Consider the following 26,244-nt stretch of genomic DNA (forward strand, 5'->3'; position numbering starts at 1 on the left):
GTCACGCTTGCCCAGGATCCCTCCCTGATGTGGTGGCCAGGCTTGGTGACAATTCTCAAATCCTTTGAATCAACAGAAATGCTTTCTTCAGGGTTTTCTTTAGTGTGACCCAACCACAGAATTCCACCTGTCACAACAACTTCTAAACAAAAGGGGATTGAAGTCAACCTCATTAAGGCAGAAAGCACAGAGGACAAGAGGTGGTTCAGTGGTGAAATACTCACTGTACAAGCTGGGGACTGGAGTGTGTACCCTCAGCACTCATGATGGCGTGCCCTTGTAACTCTAGCACTGAGGGCTGAGGCGGGTAGGGACAGGAGGATTCCAGAAGCCTGACGGACAGTCGGTCTGGCTGAAGTGGCAAGCTACAGGTTCAGAGAGAGACCCTGTCTCAGAGACTGAGAGAGATGGTTCAGTGGTTAAGAGTATTTACTGTTCTGGTAGAGGACCTGAGTTCAGCTCCAAGCACCAGGAGGCTTCTACCTGCCTTCCACTTCAGTTCTGGGAGGACCAACGCTCTCTTTGGGTCTATGCAGGCAGCTGTACACACACACACACACACACACACATTTTTTTTAAATCTCAAAAATAAGGTTAAGAGTGACTGAGGAAGGCACTCAGTGTTAACACATACACAAACGTGCACACACATACATACATCTATACACAAAAGAGTGGGAGTGTGTTCCTGTACCTTTACAAGCCAGAACATGAAGGATAGCGAGTGCTAAACACAAAAAATGATTCTGATATGAATTCGAGATCAAAGTTAGGATGATAGATTTAAATACTCGAAGAAATGGTGATAGAGGCAAACATTTCAAGTTTATAGGGAGATAAATTTTCTCCCTCATTTAAATTACCTTAAAATGTTTTTTAACACAATAGAAGCCCGTCTTCCAGAGATTTACACATCACAAATTTTAATTTTGGTTCAACCTATAATGGACTGTGCTCAGACGGCCATAGATCAGCCCAGTGGAAGTCTCTGCTGAGAGTGGGATATACTTTTCACAGACAGGTCTAACACTGGCGGCCAAGGGAGAGCTCAGACCCTCCGGAGGGATCGGCAGTGATTGGCAGCGACTCTGCCCTGTGGCTCCATTCTCTGATCACCCTCATGACCTGTTCTGGAGGTTGCTGATAGGTCTGTGTAGCAAAGTCACAGGGAGAGGGCTAAGCCCTCCCCTGATGGCTGACAGACAGGGGACTGCTCAGGGCAACCACCTTCTATGCAATGCTCCTCAGTGCTGGTTAACTTCATAGCAATCTATCTGCATTTTTCTTTTCTTATTTTGCAAAATGGTAAACTGCAAAAAAAATTGAAGGAATGATTCTCTGAAGAGGTCTCCCCCCCCTCCATTTCAATGCCTTTCATTTCCGATAAGAGATGGAGGGAAGCCGCCTCCAAGGCACTGTCCGCCAGCAGTGGCTTCTGCTGAGGACTCTCGGGTCAGCAGGGCAGCAGCTGCAGCCATTTTAAGAACAAGCTCGTGACTGCGCAGGAAGCTGGGAAAATCAGGTGCGGGTACTTGCCTCCCTGTGTGATGCGCCCATATCATCATCTTGTGATAACCTTACAGTTCTCTCTGCCACAGCCCAAGCCGCACTTCCACGGCTGTGATCTTCCAGTATTTAGCGGTGACCCGGTACATTTAACTTTATCTGCCCTCCCTACCTCCGGGTCATACTTGGCCTATTTAAAAAAAAAAATGATTGCTGTTCTTACATTTCAGTTCAACCAAAGGTAACAGGCAGCAGTTTCCATTCCCTTCCAAGTCAACATCACATAGGCTGACTTCTGAGTACAGATTGGGAGAGCTGGGGAGAGTTAGGGAGAAGTTTGGGGCAAAAGAGAGGCCAGAAGAGGAAGGCGATGCCTGGGACAAGGATGGTGCCCACCTCTACTCTCCAGCTTTATAGCAACAGGTGACGATGGTCTGAGAGTGAACTGTCCCCATGTGTTCCCATTTTCAGTGTTTGCTCCCCAGGCAGAGGTGCTGTTTTGGGACACTTCAAAACTGTTGATGGAGTCTGGTTACAGGGGGCAGACCTTCAAGGGTTATAATCTAGTAGGGATTTTGGGCAAGGTCTTAGGGTCTACCACAAACAAAGCCAAACCATCTACCGTGCCTTCCCTACCCCAGAAGACTTTATGCCTCACAATTGTAAACTAAAGTAAGTCTGTCCTGTCTTGAGGTGTTTCTATCAGGTGTTCTGTCGCAGAGATGAGAAATAGAGAAACACATCTGTGTTTGAAAGGTACTAGAGATCCCTACTTTGCTCCAAAGCAAATGGGATTAACTCGGAAGATTAACTCTACCATGCCACCATATACTTCATTAAAAATAAGGTCAGTATGGCCCAGGGAGATGGCTGGGCTGTCAACGGTGTGCTCTGCTAAGCCTGACCACCTGAGTTTGATCCCCAGGATACATGGTGGAAGGAGAGAACTGTCTCTCACAAGTTGTCCTCTGACCTCCACATGCATCCTGTGGCATGTGAGCATCCCCTCTCCAAACCTACATAATCAATCAAGCAATCAATCATGTTATTAAAAATAAAGGTGAGTGGGGACTGGGGAGATGACTTAGTAGCACACTCACTGCAAAATTTTGAGGACTCACTGTACCCATATAAAAAGCCAGGATCAGCAGTAGGATCATCTATAATCCCGGGGCTGTGGGTGGAGGCAGCTGGATCCTGAGAGCTGGCTGTGGAGCCAGTCATTCTAGCCAAAATGGCAATCTATAGGTCCTAGAGAGAGACCCTATCTCAAACAATAAGCTGGAGGGTAGCAGAGGAGAGTCACCTGATGTCAACCTCTGGCTTCCCCATCTGTCTACAGAGGTGGCACACATGCACCCATACATCAAGTCAGGGGGATGCACTGCAGCTCTCTTGTCTGCCTGGAGCTGTGGGAACGGAGAGCTCCCTGAGGATGCAGCCAGCACCACTGCCGGTCTGAGTATTACCTATGATGGAAAGGAAGGCTTTGGCCCTGGCTGGCTCAAATGCGCTCCCCCGGAGTGTTGCCTCGCACACATACATCCCCGTATCTGCTGATGTCGGGTTGGTGATGGTAAGGCGCCTCCCGTAGCTGTGCAGTCCACTTGTGAGTCGAACTCCGTTTCTCTTCCAGTGCACACTCAGCTCCTCCACAGGCCTGTGGAAGAGCAGAAAGGCACCGGTGACAGTGAGTGGTGAATCACGTGGACGGCGATAATAATAATTTCGGGCATTCAGCAGGAGCTTGACAAAGCTAATTCTACCAGGAACCATGGCAAGTTGAACAATGGACATTTAAAAATCAATCCAGATACAGCTCCACTCCCTCACGGCTCACCTCAACGAGACATTCCGCTCAAGGGCTATTGAGCAAGGATAGCTAATTGCAGCGGCAATGGACCATACATGCTAATGATTCCATTTGCCCAGGAAAAGAATGCTTAAAATAAATACTACTAGGGGACCCACAGATACATGGGAGGTGTGACCATCTAAACTTCAACCTAGAGTGATCGGGAAGTAGGCGGGGCGTGCCTGGGCCTAGAAGGGCAAGAGGGGCCAGTTTTTCTGGCTGCTCAGAGGTTCGGCTCAGCTCTCCCCCTATAGCTTGAGTCACTGCTGTTGAGCATATCTCTCCATCACCAGGAGCTAAACTGAAAAGCTTCATGCGCTGCAGAGACAGCGGGAGGTAGCATCCGGTATGAGGTTTGCTGCATTCCCAACACATGACTTGCAGCGCCAGGAGCCTGCTGCAGTTGGAAGTGTGGAGCTCATGTGCTATTCTCCACATCACCATTTCTCCACAGGAGGATATACAAGGCCAGGTTCTTTCTTTTTTATTGGAGTGTATGAGTGCACGCATGTGTATGTATTGGAGTGTGTAAGTGCATGCGCGCGCGCGCGCGCGCGCGTGTGTGTGTGTGTGTGTGTGTGTGTGTACCCGGCGAGGCTGGAGGTTGGTCAATGTAGTTCTTATTTTCACCTCTTGCTACCTGAATTTTTGAGACAGGGGCTCTCACTAACCTGTGGCTTGACGTATAGGCTAGACTAGCTGGACAGCAGGCTCCAGGGATCCTCCCGTGTCTGTCTTGCCAGTGTTCGGATTACAGGAGTAAGACAGCACATCTGCCTTTTACATGGGTTCTGGGGAACAGAACTTGGCTCTGCTTGCTTATGTATCAAGTATTTCACTGACTGAGCCATCTATCTCCCCGGCCTCTCGTCCAGGTTCTAAGGCCTTTATTTGAAATGAGTAGCCTTTATACATACTTAGTATTTTGGGTTTCCCCCCTCTGGAATACTCATACTTTCACAGTGAGATTGCATAGGGATGGGACCCAAGTCTGAATGCGAAACTCGTTTACATTTTATCTACAGTTTGGACACTTAGGCAATCCCATGCTGCATTCATTCTTAGTGCATCTGTTCTTTGACCCACCAGACACATGAGGTCTGGTTGGAATTTTCCACTGCAGATTTGCATCTAGGCTCAAAGACCCAGATTTGGGAGTATTTCAGGGTCTGGCTTTTCAGATGACCAGTACCCACCCCCCTGAGTTCCCACGCCCAGAGCACACCCTGTACCTGGCATTGGCTATGCACTCCAAGGTGGTCTCACTGGACCCTGCTACCACACTTCTGTTGCCCGGGGCAACCACGATGATGGGGGCCATGGCCTCGTGGGTACCAGTATCTCCTGTGGCAGAGAAAACAAAACATCCATAGGACTCTCCTCAGAATGGAAGACGGCATGATGGGGTAAGATAGAAAAGGACCACGTATCACTACAGCAAGAGGAAACTCAGAACCTTATGACTTTCTAGGACCCCTCGAGGGAGCCCAGAGTGTGATAGTTTTACATTGGCCTGGCCTCTGTCAGACTGTGTGTGATGGCGTCTAGGCACGGCCAGTCTGTCTGCCGGCTGCCTGTCACCACTGGGCACTTGGGCAACGGTAAGCTTCCAGAGGCTCGGCACTTTCCAAAACGCTTCCCTTTATGTTTTTATTTCCATTTGATTTATTCTTTGCATTGATCTGAGCATTTGTTTATTGACATCACCTGCCATACCCACCGTGGCAGTTAATCTTAATTGTCAACCTGATGAGATTTATAATGACCATGGAAACAAACCCCTGGGCCTATCTGTGAGAGGGGTTGCTAGAATAGGCTAAGGGAAGTGAACTAGATGGTACCATGCATGGCGGGGAGTCAGGGCCGAATGCACCGTGGAGGGTGAGCAGAGCACCTGCTCTCAGTCTGCTTCCTGTCTGTGCACACTGCACGCTCCTGCCGCCACGCTTCCCCAATCATGATAGACTTCCGCCCCCAAACTGTGAGCCAGAGTCAACCCTTGATCCCATAAGTTGCTCTTATCAAACATTTTGTCACAGCCAGGTTAAAAAAAACCCCAAAAACAAAACAAAAAACCAAACAAAATGGCAGAAGGAGAGAAGCCCTGCAGCCATATTCTCTGCCTGCCAGGACAGAAAAGGATCACTAGGTACTGTATCACCCTGAGCTTTAGATCTCTGGTGGTGCAAACCGCCAGGGGTCTGCCTGCACTCAGGAACTGAGCACATAGGCGGTTCATCTGCAAGTCAGTCTGTCTCGGGACCTGTGTCCTAGGTGAGAATCAACAGAGGGAGTGACCCCCACCACACCATATTCGCTCCATAATAGAGCAGACAGAACACCTGGTTGACCTTGACAACCTAAGTATAACATTGCTTGAGGCAAGACTGAGCAGGGCTCCAAAGGCACAAAAGAGAAAGGCAGCATATCAGTAATCTGTGCCAGAGGAAACCCAGTCATCCAGTATTGCAGAAATAATCTTAAAGATCCACAGTAGGTTGAAGCACCAGCCAGTGACAATAAGACCATCTAACACCAGGGAGAACCAGATGGCTAAAGGCAAACGTAGGAACGTTACTAACAGAAACCAAGGCATATGGCAACATCTGAACCCAATTCTCCAACAATAGCAAGTCCTGGATACCCCAACACACCAGAAAAACAATATTTGGATTTAAAATCACTGGTCATGATGCTGGTACAGGAACATATGAAGGACATACTTAAAGAAATTCAGGAGAAAATGGATGAAAAATTAGAAGCCCTTACAAAGGAAACACAAAAATCATTGAAAGAAATTCAGGAGAATACAAAAGCCAATAAGGAGGAAACGCAAAAATCACTTAAAGAAATACAGGAGAACTTTGATCAACAGGCAGAAGTCATGAAAGAGGAAACACAAAAATCTCTTAAAGAATTAGAGGAAAACACAAACAAGCAAATGACGGAACTGAGTACAAGCTTCCAGGATCTAAAAACAGAAGTAGAAACAACTAAGAAAGCACAAAGGGAGACAACTTTGGAGATAGAAAACCTTGGGAAGAAATCAGGGACCATAGACGCAAATATCAACAACAGAATACAAGAGATAGAAGAAAGAATCTCAGATGCCAAAGACACCATAGAAACCATGGACTCAACAGTTAAAGAAAATGCAAAATGCAAAAAGCTTGTAACCCAAAATATCCAGGAAATCCAGGACACAATGAGAAAACCAAATCTAAGGATTATAGGCATTGATGAGAGTGAAGATTTACAACTTAAAGGGCCAGCAAATATCTTCAACAAAATTATGGAAGAAAACTTCCCTAACCTAAAGAGAGAGATGCCCATGAATATACAAGAAGCCTACAGAACTCCAAACAGACTGGACCAGAACAGAAATACCTCCCATCACATAATAATCAAAACACCAAATGTACTAAACAAAGAAAGAATACTTAGGGCAGTAAGAGAAAAAGGGCAAGTAACAAATAAAGGAAGACCTATCAGAATTACACCAGATTTCTCACCAGAGACTATGAAAGCTAGAAGATCCTGGGCTGAGCTCATGCAGACTCTAAGAGAACACAAATGCCAGCCGAGATTACTATACCCAGCGAAACTCTCAATTACTATAGATGGAGAAACCAAGATATTCCATGACAAAACCAAATTTACACAATATCTTTCCACAAACCCTGCCCTACAAAGGATAATGGGGGAAAACACCATTACAATGAGGGAAACTATACCCTGGAAAAAGCAGGATATTAAGCTTCTTTCATCAAACCCAAAGAAGATAACCACACACGTATAAAATTAAAATCAAAAATGATAGGAAGCAATAATCACTACTCCTTAATATCTCTTAACATCAATGGACTCAATTCCCAAATAAAAAGACACAGACTAACAGACTGGTTACATAAACAGGACCCTACATTTTGCTGCATACAGGAAACACACCTCAGTGTCAAAGACAAAAACTACCTTAGAGTAAAAGGCTGGAAGACAATTCTACAAGCAAATGGTCCCAGGAAACAAGCCGGAGTTGCCATTCTAATTTCAGATAAAATTGACTTTCAACCTAATGTCATCAAAAGAGACATGGAAGGTCACTTCTTGCTGGTCAAAGGAAAAATCCAAAAAGAAGAACTCTCAATCCTGAACATCTATGCCCCCAATACAAGGGTGCCCTCATTCATAAAAGAAACTTTACTAAAGCTAGAAGCACACATTGCACCTAACACAATAATTGTGGGTGACTTCAACACTCCACTCTCACCAATGGACTGATCAGGAAAACAGAAACTAAACAGGGACACAGTGAAACTAATTGAAGCTTTGGACCAATTTGATTTAACAGATATATATATAGAACTTTTCATCCTAAAGCAAAAGAATATACCTTTTTCTCAGCACCTCATGGTACCTTCTCCAAAATTGATCATATAGTTGGTCACAAGACAGACCTCAACAAATATAAGAAGATTGAAATAATCCCATGCCTCCTATCAGATCACTATGGAGTAAAAGTGGTCTTTAATAACAATAAAAACAACAGAAAGTCCACATACACATGGAAACTGAACAATACTCTACTCAATGATACCTTGGTCAAGGAAGAAATAAAGAAATAAATCAACGATTTCTTAGAATTTAATGAAAATGAAGGCACAACATACACAAATCTATGGGACACAATGAAAGCAGTGCTAAGAGGAAAACTCATAGCTTTGAGTGCCTCCAAAAAGAAATTTGAGAGAGCATACACTAGAAGATTAACGGAACAACTGAAAGTTCTGGAACAAAAAGAAGCTAATTCACCCAGGAGGAGAAGAAAACAGGAAATCATCAAACTCAGGGCTGAAATCAATCAAGTAGAAACCAAGAGAACCATACAAAGAATCAACAAAACCAAAAGCTGGTTCATTGAAAAAAATCAACAAGATAGATAAACCCTTAGCCAGACTAACCAAAGGGCACAGAGAAAGTATTCAAATTAACAAAATTAGAAATGAAAACGGAGATACTACAACAGAAACCGAGGAAATTCAAAAAATCATCAGATCCTACTACAAAAACCTGTACTCAACACAACTGGAGAATCTGGAGGAAATGGACATTTTCTTAGACAGATACCAATTACCAAAATTAAACCAGGTTCAAATAGATCATCTAAACAGACCCATAATCCCTAAAGAAATAGAAGGGGTCATAGATAGCCTTCCAACCAAAAAAAGCACAGGACCAGATGGTTTCAGTGCAGAATTCTATCAGACCTTCAAAGAAGACTTAACACCAATGCTCTTCAAACTTTTCCACCAAATAGAAACAGAAGGAACATTACCCAACTCCTTCTTCGAAGCCACTATTACGCTGATACCAAAACCACACAAAGATCCAACTATGAAAGAGAATTTCAGACCAATTTCCCCTATGAATATCGATGCAAAAAACGATCATCCACCATGATCAAGTAGGCTTCATCCCAGGGATGCAGGGATGGTTCAATATAAGGAAATCCATAAATGCTATCCACTACATAAACAAACTCAAAGAAAAAAACCCACATGATCATTTCATTAGATACTGAAAAAGCATTTGACAAAATTCAGCATCCTTTCATGCTAAAAGTCTTGGAAAGGACAGGAATTCAAGGCCCATATCTAAACATAGTAAAAGCAATATACAGCAAACCGGTAGCCAACATCAAACTAAATGGAGAGAAATTTGAAGCAATCCCACTAAAATAAGGGAGTAGACAAGGCTGTCCCCTCTCTCCATATCTTTTCAATATAGTTCTTGAAGTCCTAGCTAGAGCAATTAGACAACATAAGGAAGTCAAAGGGATACAAATTGGAAAGGAAGAAGTCAAACTATCACTATTTGCAGATGATATGATAGTATACTTAAGTGACCCTAAAAACTCTACTAGAGAACTCCTACAGCTGATAAACAACTTCAGCAAAGTGGCTGGCTACAAAATCAATGCAAGCAAATCAGTAGCCTTTATATACTCAAAGGACAAGCAGACTGAGAAAGAAATTAGGGAAATGACTCCCTTCACAATAGCTACAAACAGCATAAAGTATCTTGGGGTGACTCTAACCAAACAAGTGAAAGGCCTATATGACAAGAACTTCAAGTCTCTGAAGAAGGAAATCGAAGGAGATCTCAGAAAATGGAAAAATCTTCTATGCTCGTGGATTGGCAGGATTAATATAGTTAAAACGGCCATCTTGCCAAAGGCAATCTACAGATTCAATACTATCCCCATAAAAATCCCAACCCAGTTCTTCATAGAGCTAGAAAGAGCAATTCTCAAATTCATGTGGAATAACAAAAAACCCAGGATAGCTAAAACTATTCTCAACAGTAAAAGAACTTCAGGGGGATTCAACATCTCAGACTTTAAACTTTACTACAGAGCAATAGTGATAAAAACTGCATGGTATTGGTACAATGTCAGGCAAGTGGATCAATGGAATATGATTGAAGACCCAGAAATGAACCAACACACCTATGGTCACTTGATCTTCGACAAAGGAGCTGAAAGCATCCAGTGGAAAAAAGATAGCCTTTTCAACAAATGGTGCTGGTTCAATTGGAGGTCAGCATGCAGAAGAATTCGAATCGATCCATTCTTATCTCCTTGTACTAAGCTCAACTCCAAATGGATCAAGGACCTCCACATAAAACCTGACACACTGAAACTAATAGAAAAGAAACTGGGGAAGACCCTTGAGGACATGGGCACAGGGGAAAAGTTCCTGAATAGAACACCAATAGCTTACTCTCTAAGAACAAGAATTGACAAATGGGACCTCATAAAACTACAAAGTTTCTGTAAGGCAAAGGACACTGTCAAAAGGACAAAAATGTCAACCAACAGATTGGGAAAGGATCTTCACCAACCCTAAATCCGACAGAGGGCTAATATCTAATATATACAAAGAACTCAAGAAGGTAGAACCCAGAGAACCAAATAACCCCATTAAAAAGTGGGGTATGGAGCTAAACAAAGAATTTTCACATGAAGAACTTCGGAGGGCTGAGAAACCCTTAAGAAATGTTCAACATCATTAATCATTGGGAAATGCAAATCAAAACAACCCTGAGATTTCACCTCACACCAGTCAGAATGGCTAAGGTCAAAAACTCAGGAGACAGCAGGTGTTGGCAAGGATGTGGAGAAAGAGGAACACTCCTCCACTGCTGGTGGGATTGCAAGATGTTGCAACCACTTTGGAAGTCAGTCTGGCGGTTCCTCAGAAAACTGGGCATGACACTTCCTGAGGACCCTGTTATACCACTCCTGGGCACATACCCAGAGGATTCTTCAGCATGTAATAAGGACACATGCTCCACTATGTTCATAGCAGCCCTATTTGTAGTAGCCAAAAGCTGGAAAGAACCCAGGTGTCCTTCAACGGAGGAATGGATACAAAAAAATGTGGTATATATACACAATGGAGTACTATTCAGCCATTAGAAACAATGAATTCATGAAATTCTTAGACAAATGGATGGAGCTGGAGAACATCATACTAAGTGAGGTAACCCAGTCTCAAAAGATCAATCATGGTATGCACTCACTGATAAGTGGATATTAGCCTAGAAACTTTGCGTACCCAAGACATAATCCACATATTAAATGATGTCCAAAAAGAATGGAGGAGTGGCCCCTGGTTTTGGAAAGACTCAGTGCAAGAGTATAAGGGAATTCCAGAACAGGGAAGTGGGAAGGGGTAGATGGAGGAACAGGGGGAGGGAAGAGGGCTTATGGGACTTGTGGGGAGTGGGGACCCAGAAAAGGGGAAATCATTTGAAATGTAAATAAAAAATATATCAATTAAAAAAAACAAACAAAATAAACAAACTAATTAAAAAACAAAAATAACATGTCCACTATTTTCTAATCAGGTTAATTGGATAAATATGTCTTGGGTTGGGAACTCTGCTAGACTCAGGGGTCACAGCATCAGCCCAGGCGAGTCCCAGGGTAAATGCATTCCGTTATCCAAGTGTTCCACCCCCCACCCCCACACCTGCTCCTTTGTCTTCTGCTACAGAAATACCCAGAGCCCATCTCTGAGTATCAAACTATAAATAATTTGAGTTTGCACTTATAAAGACAAGAAGGAGAAAGCTATATGCAATTTTTGCTGCTTCCCCCCCTAAAATAGCATTGAAATTAAACTACCCACAGCCACTTTACTAACTTTTTAGGGGAAATCAAAACCAATCACTTACAGCGTAGGGACTTCAATACAGGGTGTGGATGTAAGAGACCTGGATTAAGAACAAATTTAAATGACTGAAGAACAAAATGCCCTCTTCGGTTCTCACAGTGAACAGTGGCATGTGGACAGTTATGAGTCTGCAGAATTCTGCCTCATGAAAGCCTCTGACCTGGTAGATGCACAGCCCTGCAGAGTGCTGTATCTGATATCCTTGCTTTGGACGAACTGGTTTTACACTAGAGGTGCATATAAATGACCAAGCGGTGGGAGAGAGGGACTGAGGAGTTGGCTCTGTCAGTAAAGTGCTTGTCCTGGAACCTCAGGATCCAAGTTCGATTCCCAGACCCATGCAGAAAAGCCAGGTGTGGTGGTGCATGCTTCTAATCCCAAGGAAGAACTCCTGGGATTCGAACCTGGGGCTCTTCGGTAAGACAGTCAGCCTGGCGTACCTGGAGGTTCAAGGACAATGAGAGACCCTGTCTCTCTTAAAAAGTGGGAGAAAAGGTGGATGGTGCCTGAGAAATGATACTTCAAAGTTGTCCTCTGAGTTCCACATGCATGTGCACATACATTCACACATCTGTGCTAACACACACACACACACACACACACACACACACACACACACACGGATGCTAAAAGAGGATCTCAAGTTCAAGGCTAGCCTAGGCTACAGAGTAAGACCTTTACCTCCAAAACAAAAGTCAATCAATCAATTAATCAATTAGTAATAAGAGGCTGGGTTGTGAGCTCAGAAAATAAAGTGATGGATACTCAAGCAGGAGGATCCGTTTGGGTCCCCAGCATCCCTGTAAAAAGCTGGTGAAACCCTATAATCCCAGCACTGTGGAGGTAGAGGCAGGAGGCTATTGGGGATATGCTAGCCAGCTTGTCTGCCCAAATTGGTGAGCTCTGGCTCAACGAGAAACCCTACCTCAAAACTCAGGTAGAGGATGATTAAGAAAAGTATTTGACATTAATTCCCACATGCACAGACACACATATGTACCCCCCATCTCTGCACATGTGCACAAACATATTAGCATATAACATACCCATATATACAAAAAGATCAGCAAATACATTTTCTTAAACATATACATTGATTTAATGATGGGAGGTCTATTTTCACACACACCCCCCTTAGGTTCCTGGGGGCCATGCAGCAGCCCTGGCCTTTCCCAAACCATAGGCCCCTGAAGTTCCCTCTCTCTGGGACTCCCCTGAAGACCTTCCTGCTGATGGCCTCCCTTAGAGACTTCAGAGATAGCTCACCAGATGTCAGACTGTCATGAGAGCCGGAGCACAGACTGTATAGCAATCTGAGCAGCGCCCGGCTTGTCACCTGTGAAAGCGGCTGATGAGGAGAAACGACACAGGGAGCTAATATTTGCAAATGGTTATGAGGAGTGAAGGAGAGCAGCCGCGGGAGCCAAGAGGTCACCGAACAACGTGCTCACATGTCATTAATCACTTCACCGCGGAGACAGCAGAGAAGATGAGAAGACGCCTGCCCTCGGCGGTTACCACCTGAGGAACACAGTCCCAGATGGAACCTGTCTCGCTCAGGCTGACCAGACTGAACCTCAGGCAACACTGCCCAGAACCATCCCTGAGCAGAGCTGGGCATCTTTCTTAAGACCTGCTGTGCCTGCTTGCAAATCCCAGCTGGGCTTGTTGGCTGTTGAATTCCCTCCTAGAGGTGGGGGAGGTCATGGGATGCTTATCTGAGTATCCAGTCACTCCCTCAGCTTGTTGTATGTTATTGTGTGGGGAGCTAGAGTATATAGGTTGGGGAAGACTAGGAGAAGGGGGTTCCTTCTGCAGCCTCAGGGAAGCCTTCATCCATATGGGGTACACATCTTCCAGCACAGCTGCCCCTCTCTCATCTTCCATGTGTAAGCTCTCCGTGTGAGCTTTAATTTGCCATTGGACCCTTGGCAGAAGGAGGGTGTGGGCATTGGGAAGTTTCCCACTCCACCCGCAGAAATATCTCTAAACAGCAGAAGAAGCATGATGCTACCACGTGACAGGTGTGACCGAAGCCCCTCCATCCTGGGTTCACAGGGATGCAGACTGTTCACTGGGCATCTTGCTTTAAGCACAAATAAACCTGCCATGACAGGGCACCGTCTCCTAACAGAGGCAAAGAGTCAGTAGTGGGACTTGCCCCAGTCAAGGTCGCCAGGTGTGAATCTGTTCTCTATGCCAGGCCCCCAACTCCTGCATTCTTTCAGATGAAGCTGTGACACACAGGACACCCGTGAGAAAGCCACCGGAACGGTTAGCCTGTCCTGCGCAAGCATCCACAGCAAGGTCACAGCAAATGACCTTGAGGAAATGCTGATTGCGAAGCCCACATGGTCATTACTGCAATTGTAAAACAGTGCAATATAATTGTGCATAAGTAATTGAAATCTAGACACTCTGACAGCAAGGAGAGTGCTCATTATAGCATGTCGTTCTGACACGCTTCCTTCCTGTGAAAGGATGCTTTTAGTTTATTACTTTATTTTTTTATTTTATTTTATTTTATTTTCTCTCATGTAGCCCAGGCTGGTTTTGAACTCTGAGATGATGTGCTGTCTAACTTTGGTTGTCACCTTGACCCATCTTGGAAGAAGGAACCTCAATAAAGGATTACCTCCATTAGATTAGCCCTGGGATATGTCAGGAGTGGGGGAGCGTTTTCTTGACTTCTAGTTGATATAGGAAGCCCAGCCCACTGTGGGTGGTGTCATCCCTAGGAAGGAGGGCCTGGGCTGTATAAGAAAAAGTAGCTGACAGTGATCCCAGGAGCAAGCCAGCCTTCCTCCATGGCCCCTGCTTCACTTCTAGCCCTGACTTCCCTCAGCAATGTACTACGATTGTGACATATTAGCCAATGAAACCCTTTCTCCCCTAAACTGCTTTGTGTTATGGTGCTTATCACAGCAGCAGCAAGCTAACTAGAACAGACAATTCCAAGCTTCTAATCCTTTATCTCTCCAGTGCTGGGATTACAGGCACGGGCCACCATGCCTGGTTTTAGGTGGCACTGGGAGCAGAACCCAGGGCCTCAGGAATGCCAGGCAAGCACTCTACCGACTGAGCTACATCCCCAGCTCTGCTTTAGGCTTTTGATCAAGGTATATACACATGAGTTTAGCATGCTGAAACTAAGATGGAACAGCTCTCTCCTCCCTGACCAAGGGCAATCTCTTCTAAACCTTTTAAGGTATTTAATGTGATACATCCATTGTTAGTCTTGATTCAGCAACTTTTAAAAACATTAATAATTAACGTTCTGTGCAGCTGATGAGCCTTGAGCTCACATCACTTCACACACCGCGCATCCTCTTGGTCAGTACTTTAGTTCTCCCACAGTTTACTTGTGGGTTGTTTCCCACAGAAAGTGTATGCCCCGATTGTCAGGAACACATGATGAATCCCCTCTCCGTCTCCCTCTTTCTCTCTCTGTGTTATTTATTGTATCTAAATATACTAAAACACAGTTTGTATATGTAGATACAAACTTAAATTTCATGTATAGTTAATACATACACATATTTGCACACTCCCTTTTGAAAATCAAGGCAACTAGAAACTCCAGGAAAACCAAACATCTGTCTAAAATAGAAGCTTGAGCATTAAATACTATGTGGTCAGGAAGCAGGTCATTTTTGCTTAGCAAAAGCTGTATGAATACTGTGTGTGTATGTGTGTGTGTGCATATATATATATATATATATATACATATATATATATATATACATATATATATATATATACGTATATATATATATATATATATATATATATATATTAGTTTTCACTAATAATTACACAATTAGTAATTAGTAGTCAGACTAGAAAGATGCAACCATGATCATGGGATGGGGTGTGAAGTCATTAGTCTCAATGGTGGACAAGTATGGAGGACAAGGAGAACAACTTAGGAGAGCAAGAGGTGACCTAAAGGGGAAGGTGGTTTCCTTTCCCATAATACAATAGGGAAGACCCAAGCTTGGTTCCCAATAGGTCATGAAACAGGGGTGTGTGAGCAAGCATCCCCCCCACACACACAAATATACACACAGACACATACAGACACACACACATACAGACACACAGAAACATACACACATACACACACAAACACACGCATACAGACACACACACACAGACACACAAACACACACAGACAGACAGACATACACCACATACAGACACACACACATAGACACACACAGACAGACAGACAAACACACACATACATATACACACAGACACATACAGACACACACACAGAAACATACACACATACACACACACATACACACAGACAGACAAACACACACATACAGACACACACACACAGACACACACAGACAAACACGCACAGACACACAGACATACACCACATATAGACACACACACATAGACACACACAGACAGACAAACACACACAGACATATACACACAGACACATACAGACACACACACACAGAAACATATACACATACACACACACATACAGACAGACAAACACACACACAGACACATACAGACATACATAGAAACATACAGACAGGCACACATACAGACACACAACTTTTGCAATTTTAAAATATAGCCTTTGCTTCTCTGTATGTTTATCTCTAGGGTGTGAATAGAGAGTTAAGTCTGCTCTAAGAAGTGAACATGAGGTTGGATATATTAAAGTGTCTCTAAAGGTTGAGAACCATTGTTATAAACAATCTGCCTTGGGGGCCAGCAAGATGGCTCAGTGGGTAAAGGAGCTTGCTGCACAGCACAGTGACCTGACTTCAACCTTTGGAACCCGTGTAAAAGTGGAAGGAGAGACTCAACTCCATGAAGTTGTCCCCTGACCTCTGCATATGAGCCATGGCACCACACATGCCCACATGCAGTGCATGAACTCCCATATGCACACACACACACACACACACACACACACACACACACACACACCACAATTTTAAAAACCATTAAAAGTTGAGCAAGGCACGGCCGCTTCTCCTCCACCGCCCTCAGTATTCCACATAACAAACCTTTTTCTAAAACCCACACACCGATGTACGAAGGATATTTCCCAGAAGAATAGAAACAAGCAGGGAAGAGAAAAGGAGTCCTGTCTCACCGAGTTCCCTCCACAGAGCTGAGCATTTCCCTGGGTGCTTTACAAATGCATGTTCAATGACAACCCAGGAGACGGCATTCTTACCCCTGCATCAGTGAGAAAAGTGAGGTGCGGAGGCGCACAGCTTCAAAAAACAGTGTAGGAGACAACGTCAGAGCTGTCTGCTTTTGCATGTGTGTGTCTGTCTATGGCTGTGTTTGTGAGTGTATGTGTGTGTGTGGTGCATGTGTATATGCGTGTACACCCGTAGAAGCCAGATAATAATCTTTGGTGTTGTTCCCCAGGTGCTGCCCACCTTCTGCCACGGCTGCCCCCCAACATTTATTTGTCTATATGAGTGTGCACGTGCACGTGTGCACAGGTGTGTGTGGAGGTCAGAGGACAACTTGCCAGAGTCAGTTCTTTTACACTAAGTGTCCTGAGACTGGAGTCTGGTTAGTAGGTTTGGACTACTCACTGAGCCATCTTGCTGGCCCCACTTTCTTTTTGAGACAATTTCTAACTGGATTAGATCTTTCTTTATTCATTATCTGACTGGTGAGGCTGACAGGGACCCACCTGTCTCCACCTTCCCTGTACTGGGGTTACAACTGTGTTCTCCCCTGCCTGTTTCTCTACCCCTCCCCCACTGACATGGGTCTGGAAGATCAGACTCAGGTCTTTATGCTTACAGACTGAGCCATCTCCTCAGCCCTGCACTTTCTTTTACACAAAGCTGTTTCCTAGTGAAAGCCTGGCTTTGTCTTAGTTAATCAAAAGCAAATGAAGTAGACACTCCCTTCCTAATCAGGTCCTCAATGGAAGGTGTCATGGCTTTTTCTATTGAACCTGTTTACTTTGGTGTGGTAGTTCGAATGTAATTGGCCCCCACAGGCCTATAGGGAGTGGCACTATTAAAATGTGTCCCCCCCCAAAAATGTGTCCCATTCCATCTCCCTTCATTCCAACTCCCTTGTTGGAGTAGGTGTGGCCCTGCTGGAGGAAATGCGTCAATGTGGGGATGGACATTGAGGTCGCCTATGTTCAAGCTATGCCCTGTGTGGCAGACAGTTGCCACACGTTGCTGCCTACAAAATCTCAGCTCTTCCAGCACCATGGCTGTCTGCACGCTGCCATGCTCCCCACCATGACAATAATGTACTAAAACCTCTGAAACCACAAGCCAGCCCCAATTAAATGTTTTCTCATGCAAGAGTTGCTGTGGTCATGGTGTAACTTCACAGCAATAAAGCCCTAACGAAAGCAGCTCATATGGGTGTCTGAGGGTGAAGATTGTATTCACACGGGCTCTGCAGAAGGTCATGGAAGCCTGCACCCACAGACTGGACAGCTTCAGAGGAAGAGAGGCAAAGCCTTGAGAAGAAGCTGCTATGTACTCAGGAATAAACCCTCGCAGCAGGGGAATGACCTTAATCCCAGCCATCCTTCCCCACGTGAACTTTTTATGCATGAAGAAGCTAAACAAGGAGAGGTTACTCAGGTTACATTTAATTAGAAAGGATGTTTAAAGAATAGCAGGGGCTGGGGAAATGGTTCAGTTGGTAAAGTGCTTACCTTGCAATCAAGAGGGCCCGAGCATGATCTCCAGAACACGATAAAAAACAGTGTGGGGTGGGCGCTTTAATCTCAGCGCTGGGGCCAGGAAGACAACAGAAGCCTGGGCTTTACTGGACAGCCAGTCTAGCATACTTGATGAATTCTAGGCCAGGGAGAGACTCTGCCTCAAACAAACATAGTGGAGAGCACCTCAGAAACAACAGCTAATGGTCTCCCCTAGCCTCCACACATGTGTACATACGTGCACACACATGAACATATACTTGTTTGTGCATGCACATGTACTCACTAACATAAGACTCTCTCTCTGTTACACACACACACACACACACACATATACACGCATACAATCAAACAGACACACAGAGTGGAGAGAGAGAGCGCAAGTCTCTCAAACAGACAAATGCAAGTTTCAAGGCAATTCTATCTGCTAGGCTTCTAGGTTACTGCAGAGACAGTGTGACAAATGAGGGGTTACCACATTTCCTTGCAACTCAAGCATAGAGCTGCAGGCTACAGAGCCAGCACATGGCCAGTGACAGGGACACGTTTGGAGATATGGGCCGTAGGAACACAGGTGTGCTGATGTTTGGAAACTTGGAGGATGACAGAGGCTCGCCAGGTTGATGATAGGCAAGGTGCACACACAGGGAGCTCAGCAGACCAGAGACCTCCCCCCGACCCCCCGACACTGCTGGGTGTGATGGAGGCACAGTGAGTGACTGTCTAGCCTGGAGCCCTGAGTAGAAAGAAGGGAGAATCAGAAGGCTGGAGGGATGCACTCAGTTCTGGCCTTGTTGGTGCTGTGAGAACTCTGAGCTTCATTCCAAATGAGGAGCTGAAGCCACTGGAAGTTTTAGGGTATGACCTTGTTTTAGATCCCCAACCCTGGCAACTATGAGGAAATTAAGGCTAATGGTAAAGACACCCCAGTGAGGCCAGTCAGGTAGCTATAGAACCATTGTAACACAGGGGCACAGCAACCAGGAAGCCTGGGTGATAGGGGCATCTAGATTTTGGACATTTTCAAAGGCAGAGTCCCAGCATCTGCTGATGGGCTGGCACCATGGCTACAGAAAAGTACCATTTCTAAATAGAAAGATGTGGAGGATGGGAGAGGTGAAGGCCAAGTCAGTGGCTGGCGTCCCGCATGCAACATGCATTCTTCTTAGGTCTAAAGGAACCTATTACATGAGAGGTGGCTTGGTCATCATGACCACCCTACAGCTCCAAAGAACCTGTAGGTTTGGCTTCTCAGAACCTAAGTCTGTGGCGTTTTCAGCTTCATTAAACTTTATTAAAGTGCAGTGCTGCCAGAGCAGGAGTCTACCACACCCTTTGTAAGCTCCAAAGTTGCCGAAGACAGCTCAGTAAAGGCTTGCCTTGCAAGCATGAGGTCCTGATTTTGATCCCCAGGATCTACTTCTAAAAAGTCAGGCCCTTCCTTGCATGTTGTAATCCCAGCACTGGAAAGTGGAAATGAGAGAACCTTGGGGATCCCTGGCCAGCCCAGCCTGTTTGGTGAGCCCTGGACAGTGAGAGAGCCTTTGTCTTAGAGAAAAGATGGATGGTCAAGGTATGACTCCAGGAATCTCATGTCTACACTTGCACACAAGTATGCATGCATCTCTCTCTCTCTGTGTCTGTCTCTCTCTGTCTCTCTGTCTCTGTCTCTGTCTGTCTGTCTCTCTCTCTCTCTCTCTCTCTCTCTCTCTCTCTCTCTCTCTTTCACACACCTTTCTGTTCCTTAAATAAAATTGGTGGAATGCTTATAGAATCCAAAGAGAAAGTAAGAGTAAAACCCAACAGGAAGGAACTAGAATTTACGTTGAATCTTCAACATCCAGTAAGAACAGTTTTTACTGGCATTGATCCAATAAATGGGATGACAGTTATGAGTCTGCCTGAAGGGCCCGTAAGACAGCTCAACAGGTGAAGGTGTTCTTTGTACAAGCCTGATGACCTGAGTTTGATCCCGGAACCCACGGAAGGGGAGAACTGACTCCTCTGACTAGCACTTGTGTAGTGCGGCACATATGCCACATCAAACAAACATAAAAATTTTAGAAAATGATGTACATTAAAGCAGGGGTATTGGCCACCTGGGAAGAGTAGGAGGGACCACTGCCCACCAGGGGGCATCTCCTGCATACCATCCCACCTCAACAAGGTGGCACAGTCTGTCTGCCAGGCACGTGTAGCCCTTTTGGAATGCAGAGACACAAGTGTTCCTCTGCTTCGTGGTTGTCAGGGGACAGACAATGTGCCTCACCAGGTGCTTGTTAGATAAAGCCATAAGCAGTGTCCCAGGGTGGCATGGCTGGCTGTCACTATCATGTCACTCTCAGGACTGGATGCTGCCTGTGGCTTTCCAACTGCACAGTGGAGATGCATACTAGGGCTGGGACCACTGAGCTCAGCCCTACCACTGATGAGATGGGGGTGGGGCTGGCAGTTGGCTCAGTTGGTGAAGTACTCTCTATATAGCATGAGGACCTGATGCCCATCCCTAAAATCTACATAAAAAGCCAGGTGTGGTGGTGTGTACCTGCAATCCCAGTGTTGGGGATGGAGACAGACTGAGGCTCACTTGCCCGTTAGTCTAGCCTAAGAGAGCTCTGGAGAGCTTGGACAGCTCTGGGCTAGTGAGAGACTGTCTCAGAACAGAGACAGTCTGAAGAGTCTGGACTTTACTCTGGAATGAATGGGAGCCAAGAAAGCATGTGTGTGTGTGTGTGTGTGTGTGTGCATGTGTGCGCATGTGTGTTTGTGTGTTGTGCACCTGTGTGTGCATATATGTGTTTATGTATGTGTTATTCACCTGTGTATATGCTTGTGTGTATATGTGTATGAGTGTGTTTGTATGTGTATGTCTGTGTGTTTGTGTGTATATGTGCCTGTATGTATGTATTTTGTCTGTATATGTGGGTGTATGTGTGTGTGTGTATGTATGTGCCTGTGTATGCATGTGAGAGAGTGTGTGTATGAAGACACACATGCCTCAGTGTTGGTCTTTGTCTTCTTCCTTGTCTGAGACTGGGTCTTTTGCTTGCTGCTGCATATGGCAAGCTACCTGGCCCACTCGTTGCCTGCCATTCTCCTGTCTCTGATTCCCGTCCCACGTTAGGCTTGCTGAATCCCACCATAGGATTGCTGGAATTATAGACATGGTTCTGCCTATGGCTTTATGTGGGCTCTGGGGCTACAAACCCAAGTCCTCACCCTTGTGAGCCAAAGACTTGACCTGCAGAGCTTTCTCCCAAGCTTCTCTTTTGTTCTTGTTGTTTTGTTTGGTGGAGACAAGGTTTCATATGCCCCAGGCTAGACCTGAACTTACTATGTAGCCAAGGATGGCCTAGGCAAGCACTCTGTCCACATCCCTAGTCCTACTTAGTTCAGTGCTGGAGCAAAGTGTCTAACCCACCCTCTGACGACTGAAGACTGGCAACAACAGGCCAGTCTTCAGGTCTTGACCTTCCCTCAAGCATAGCAGGAGGGTGAGTTAAAGTGGCTCGGAGATACTGCACTCGATGAAAACCTGGAGGATTTTCTGTGCATCCGAGGTCTCTGGAGCCACTTGCAACTTTCATGTCTGCCTTGCAGCGTGAAGTGGCCTGGTTGGGGGATTAAGTGCTTCCCTGACAGCAAAGCATCTCAGAGCAACAGGTGCGTGGTCTCTTGCTGCCCTGAGGAGCCCAGTCTCCATAACTCCAACTGTAACTCTGATGCCCCCAGGGCTCATATTTTTTAAAAGACTTGGACAAGCACATATTTCTCTGGTAACACGCAGAAATTAGTTTTTGAGGGTGCAGCGGTGAAGAATGTACAGGCAGCAGGCAGCCCTGGGTCACCCCCAGCCTCCGAGAGGCACATTTCTCGAGGCAAAGCAGGGCGATTTAAAGATGGGTTTTATTGTGAAAACTGAAGTCAACAGCTGGCTTCTCTCCTGACAGAAAAACAGGGTTCAGAAACGGACAACTCTTCTCATCCTAGAAGCCTCCTGACTCACTCTGTGTACGCAGATGTGTGTATGTGTGTGTGTGTGTGTGTGTGTGTGTGTGTGTCTATGTCTGTGTGTGTGTAGGTGTGTGTGTGTGTGTCTATATCTGTGTGCATGTGTGTATGCATGTGTGTCTATGTGTGTGTGTGTGTGTGTGTGTGTGTGTGTGTGAGTGTGTGCTCATTCATGGGTAGAAGCCACATGTCAACTTCAGGTACTTATTGTCCCTCAGGCACTATCCTTCTATTTTTTGAGATAGGGTCTCTCATTGGACCAGAGTTCACCATTAAGCTGGGCTGGGTGACCCCAGAGGCCCTGGGATATACACAGTCCTGCTTCCATTCTCCTGGTTCTGTGCTCTAGCACTGGGATCGAGTACCCTAGTTCTCTATTTACACGGACTCTGGGATGGAACTCAGGTCCCCGTGCTGGTGCAGCAAGCATGTATGTCACCCACTGACAGGACTCCACAGGCCCTATTTTCACTTGTCAATCTACACCCACCTGGCTTTGTAATAACGGGTCTTTTTTTTTTTTTTTTTTTTTTTTTTTTTTTTTTTTTTTGGCTATTTCTAGGCTGTGTTGGGTGAGGAAAAGTCTAAGGAACCGTTTCCAGCTGGTTAAAAGCTGTTCCCTTTGTCCTTCACCAGCTATACCCAGCTGCGACTCTCAAAGGCTTTGTGATAATGCACTGAGGCATGCTGGGATGGGAAGGGTGGCTTCGGGGACAGACCCAATTCCCACAGCTCCAGCTGTTCCCTAGAGCTGAGCCGGCTCTGGTTGGTTGGCTTCATTCTTCTTGTTTACTGTCCACTGGTAGGAGGGAAAGAAAAAAAATGGCAGGAAACACATTCGGGGCATCCCACTTACAATTTTATCTTTTCATGTTCTTCCATTTTTATTTCAACATATTCCTAGACTCGTCAATTGACAAGAGATGATAAATTTAAGAAACCCGGACAGCTTGACAAATAACCCAGCTACTACTTTCCTTCTTGCTCGCGACATAGCCGGGAGCTGGTACATTTTGAAATGAGTGGAACACAGCCGAGGGTGTATTCTCCCCGGCTTTTTACTGGGCAGACAAAGATGAAGGTGATAAAAGGCGCCTCTCTGGTTGGAGTATTTATTTATTTTTTTAGTTCCGAGTGAGCTCACATTGATAAACCATAAAGCAGGAGCACGAGTTTGGAACTTCACAGCTGGACACGAGAGTAAGTGAGATAGGATGCAGGAGCAAGAGTGGACAGGCCTGGTTCTCAGGCAGATGCATAAGTGTTCCATCTACTATCTAGTGGCAGACGGACTGTGTGCTGAGGACCACATGGGGCTGTGTAGATGGAGTGACAGGGCACCTTCCTGGGCTGAGGTCACTTCCACACAGAGCTCTAACGTCACTAAGAACTAACTAGGTGTCCTGGTCACTCTGAGCTCCATTAAGCAGTGCCCGTAGATAATTCTGCAAAGAATGCATATCTGGGCACGGAGTCGATGCCCATCTAAGGCTATCAGCAGGGGCAATGGGAGCCTGCAGGCCCCGTTGGCAGGGACCCGGGACACATTCGTTCTTGCTCACCCTTCCCCATTCCCACCCCTGCTGCAGAGGCTCCGTGACAAAAAGCTGACTTCAAAATCTACTGGAAAGACACAGGCAGTCAGACGCTGTTAGAGGAACTGGCAAGCATGCCGAGAACCCTGAGATTCACACCAGAGCTGGGCATATGGCTCCACTTCCAGACTGTCTTGCCAGGGTGCAGCAGGCTGTGGGTTCCATCCCCAGCACTGCAAAACCAGGAGGCCTGGCACAAGCTTGTCATCCTAGCTCTTGGGAGGTAGAAGACAGAAACATCAGGAGTTCAAGGTCATCCTCAGCTACTTAGTGAGTTCCAAGCCAACCTGGGTTACATGAGGTCCTCTCTTTAAAGAAAAGAAAAAAGGAAAAGAACACTGATGATGTATTTAGTAAGCTGGCATGGAAGGACAGGCTAAATCAATATTAGCATTGTACTTAGAAATATCTATGGTGGAGCTGGAGAGATGGCTCAGTGGTTAAGAGCACTGACTGATCTTCCAGAGGTCCTGAGTTTAATTCCAAGCAACCATATGGTGACTCACGACCATCTGTAATGGGATCTGATGACAGCTACAGTGTACTCATATAAAATCAATCAATCAATCAATCAATCAATCAATCAATCACTTAATCTTAAAAAGAAATAAATATGGTGGTAAATATTGTATTTAACTCTGATACAAAGCGCAGAGAGGGCAGAACAATTTTGGGGTGGGAAATCTGGTTGGTTCTGGTGAAGGCTGGGGAGGTAGGGATGGACAAAGCTTTCTGGGAGAGGGGCTCAGGTCTGAGGAGAGCAGAGGCGTGGCATCTGAGAGAATGTCTGGTACCCAGTGAGACTGGAGATGTTGCAGCTCTGGCTGCCAACTGTGGGCCTCACACATTGTGAGACCAGCACTTCACCAAGTGAGCTCTCTTCCCAGCTCCACAGTCATGCTTGTGACTGTGGCCACTGTCCTATTGGGTGTCAAGGGGCATCTCCAACATCTGTATCCACCTTGGCTTCTACCATGCCAACCTGAAACCCTGTCCCCATTAAATATGACTTCCTAGCCTCCCTCCTTCCACCCTCGGGAGGAGCCCATTCTGCCTTAGCCTACATGAGTTTGTCTTGCTAAGGAACCCATCCAGGTTTACGTAGCCTTTTGCACTGTCAGGATATATTTCCCCCTTTAAAACTAATATTCCATTATCTGTATCATGTTAGGTGTTTCTTGTGGCTGTGACAAAATACGTGACAAAAAAAAAAAAGAAACAAAACAACAAAAGGGGGTTTATTCAAGCCCATTGTTGCTGGGTACAGGCTATCACCTTGGAGGAGGAATTGCAACAAGAGGATTGTTTTATTGTATCTCTAGTGTATCTACCTGCTTTCATTGTATCCACAGTTAGACTACAGCCCCTAGCTCTGTCGCCCACAGCTAAGGTGGGATATACCACAGCAGTCAATCCATTGTAGACACTCCCCCACAGACACAGCCAGAGTCTTGTTTCCATGGTGACTCTAAACATCATCAAGAGTTGACAATCAAGATTACCCATGACAGCCGCATGTCACATTTTGTTTCTATGCTTATGTGTCAGTGAGAACCTTGATTTCCAGTGATTTGGCCACTGAGAATAATGCTGCTTTGAATATGCAAGACGAGTGTCTTCAATGATCTGCTTCCTGTTTTGGGGGGCTCAAACCCAGCTGTAGAGCTGTTGAGTCACATGCTCATCCCATGGTTTCTGTGACTCAGTGTCACTTTTGGGTCAACCCTTGTTTGTTTCTGGATTTGTTTTATTTCCTGGCTTTACTCATGGCCATCCTATTGAGTGTGAATGGTGGCTCTCTGTGGTTTTGAGTCACACTTCTCTAGTGACAGGCATCTTTTTATGTGATCACTAGTCATATGTACATCTCCTTTGGAGAAATGTCTGATTCGACTCTTGTCCATTTACAAAGTAGGTGGTTTGTATTTCTTGCTATTGCTTTTGAACTATAGGAATTCTCCATCCATCCATCCATCCATCCATCCATCCATCCATCCATCCATTCATCCATCCAGAGTATTAATTCCTTTCATGCACACACATTGTCTCTCCCTCTCTTTCTGTTTGAGACAGAGGCCTACTATGGATGTCCAGAACTCACTGTGTAACCCAGGCTGGCCTAGAACTTGTAGTAGTAACCTTTATTTTCTAAATGTGGAGTGTACAGGTGTGAGCAACCTCACCTGGTTTACAAGGTACTGGGGATGGAAGCCAGGCCTTCCTGCACACTTGCAAGTACTCTGCCATCTGGGCCACATTCTCCTGCCCAGGTTCTCACTCCCGTGACAGTGTCCTTTGATGAATTAAAGATTGAGGGTTTGCTTTATTCTTTTGATGCCTGCAGTT

General features: G+C 45.5%; 1 protein-coding gene across 1 annotated transcript in view; it reads right to left on the reverse strand.

Moving 5' to 3' along the window:
* The window catches only part of Sdk1 (sidekick cell adhesion molecule 1), a 1,012,579-nt gene that overhangs the window by 272,220 nt on the left and 714,115 nt on the right, over positions 1 to 26,244 (reverse strand). The window contains exons 6-7 of the mRNA XM_052168081.1: positions 4,594 to 4,705; positions 2,976 to 3,166 (exon numbers count right to left, since the gene is read on the reverse strand). Of these exons, the coding sequence (XP_052024041.1) occupies positions 2,976 to 3,166; positions 4,594 to 4,705 (303 nt within the window). The remainder of the gene's footprint in view (positions 1 to 2,975; positions 3,167 to 4,593; positions 4,706 to 26,244) is intronic.

Source organism: Apodemus sylvaticus, chromosome 22, assembly GCF_947179515.1.
Source record: "Apodemus sylvaticus chromosome 22, mApoSyl1.1, whole genome shotgun sequence".
Taxonomy (NCBI): Eukaryota; Metazoa; Chordata; class Mammalia; order Rodentia; family Muridae; genus Apodemus; species Apodemus sylvaticus.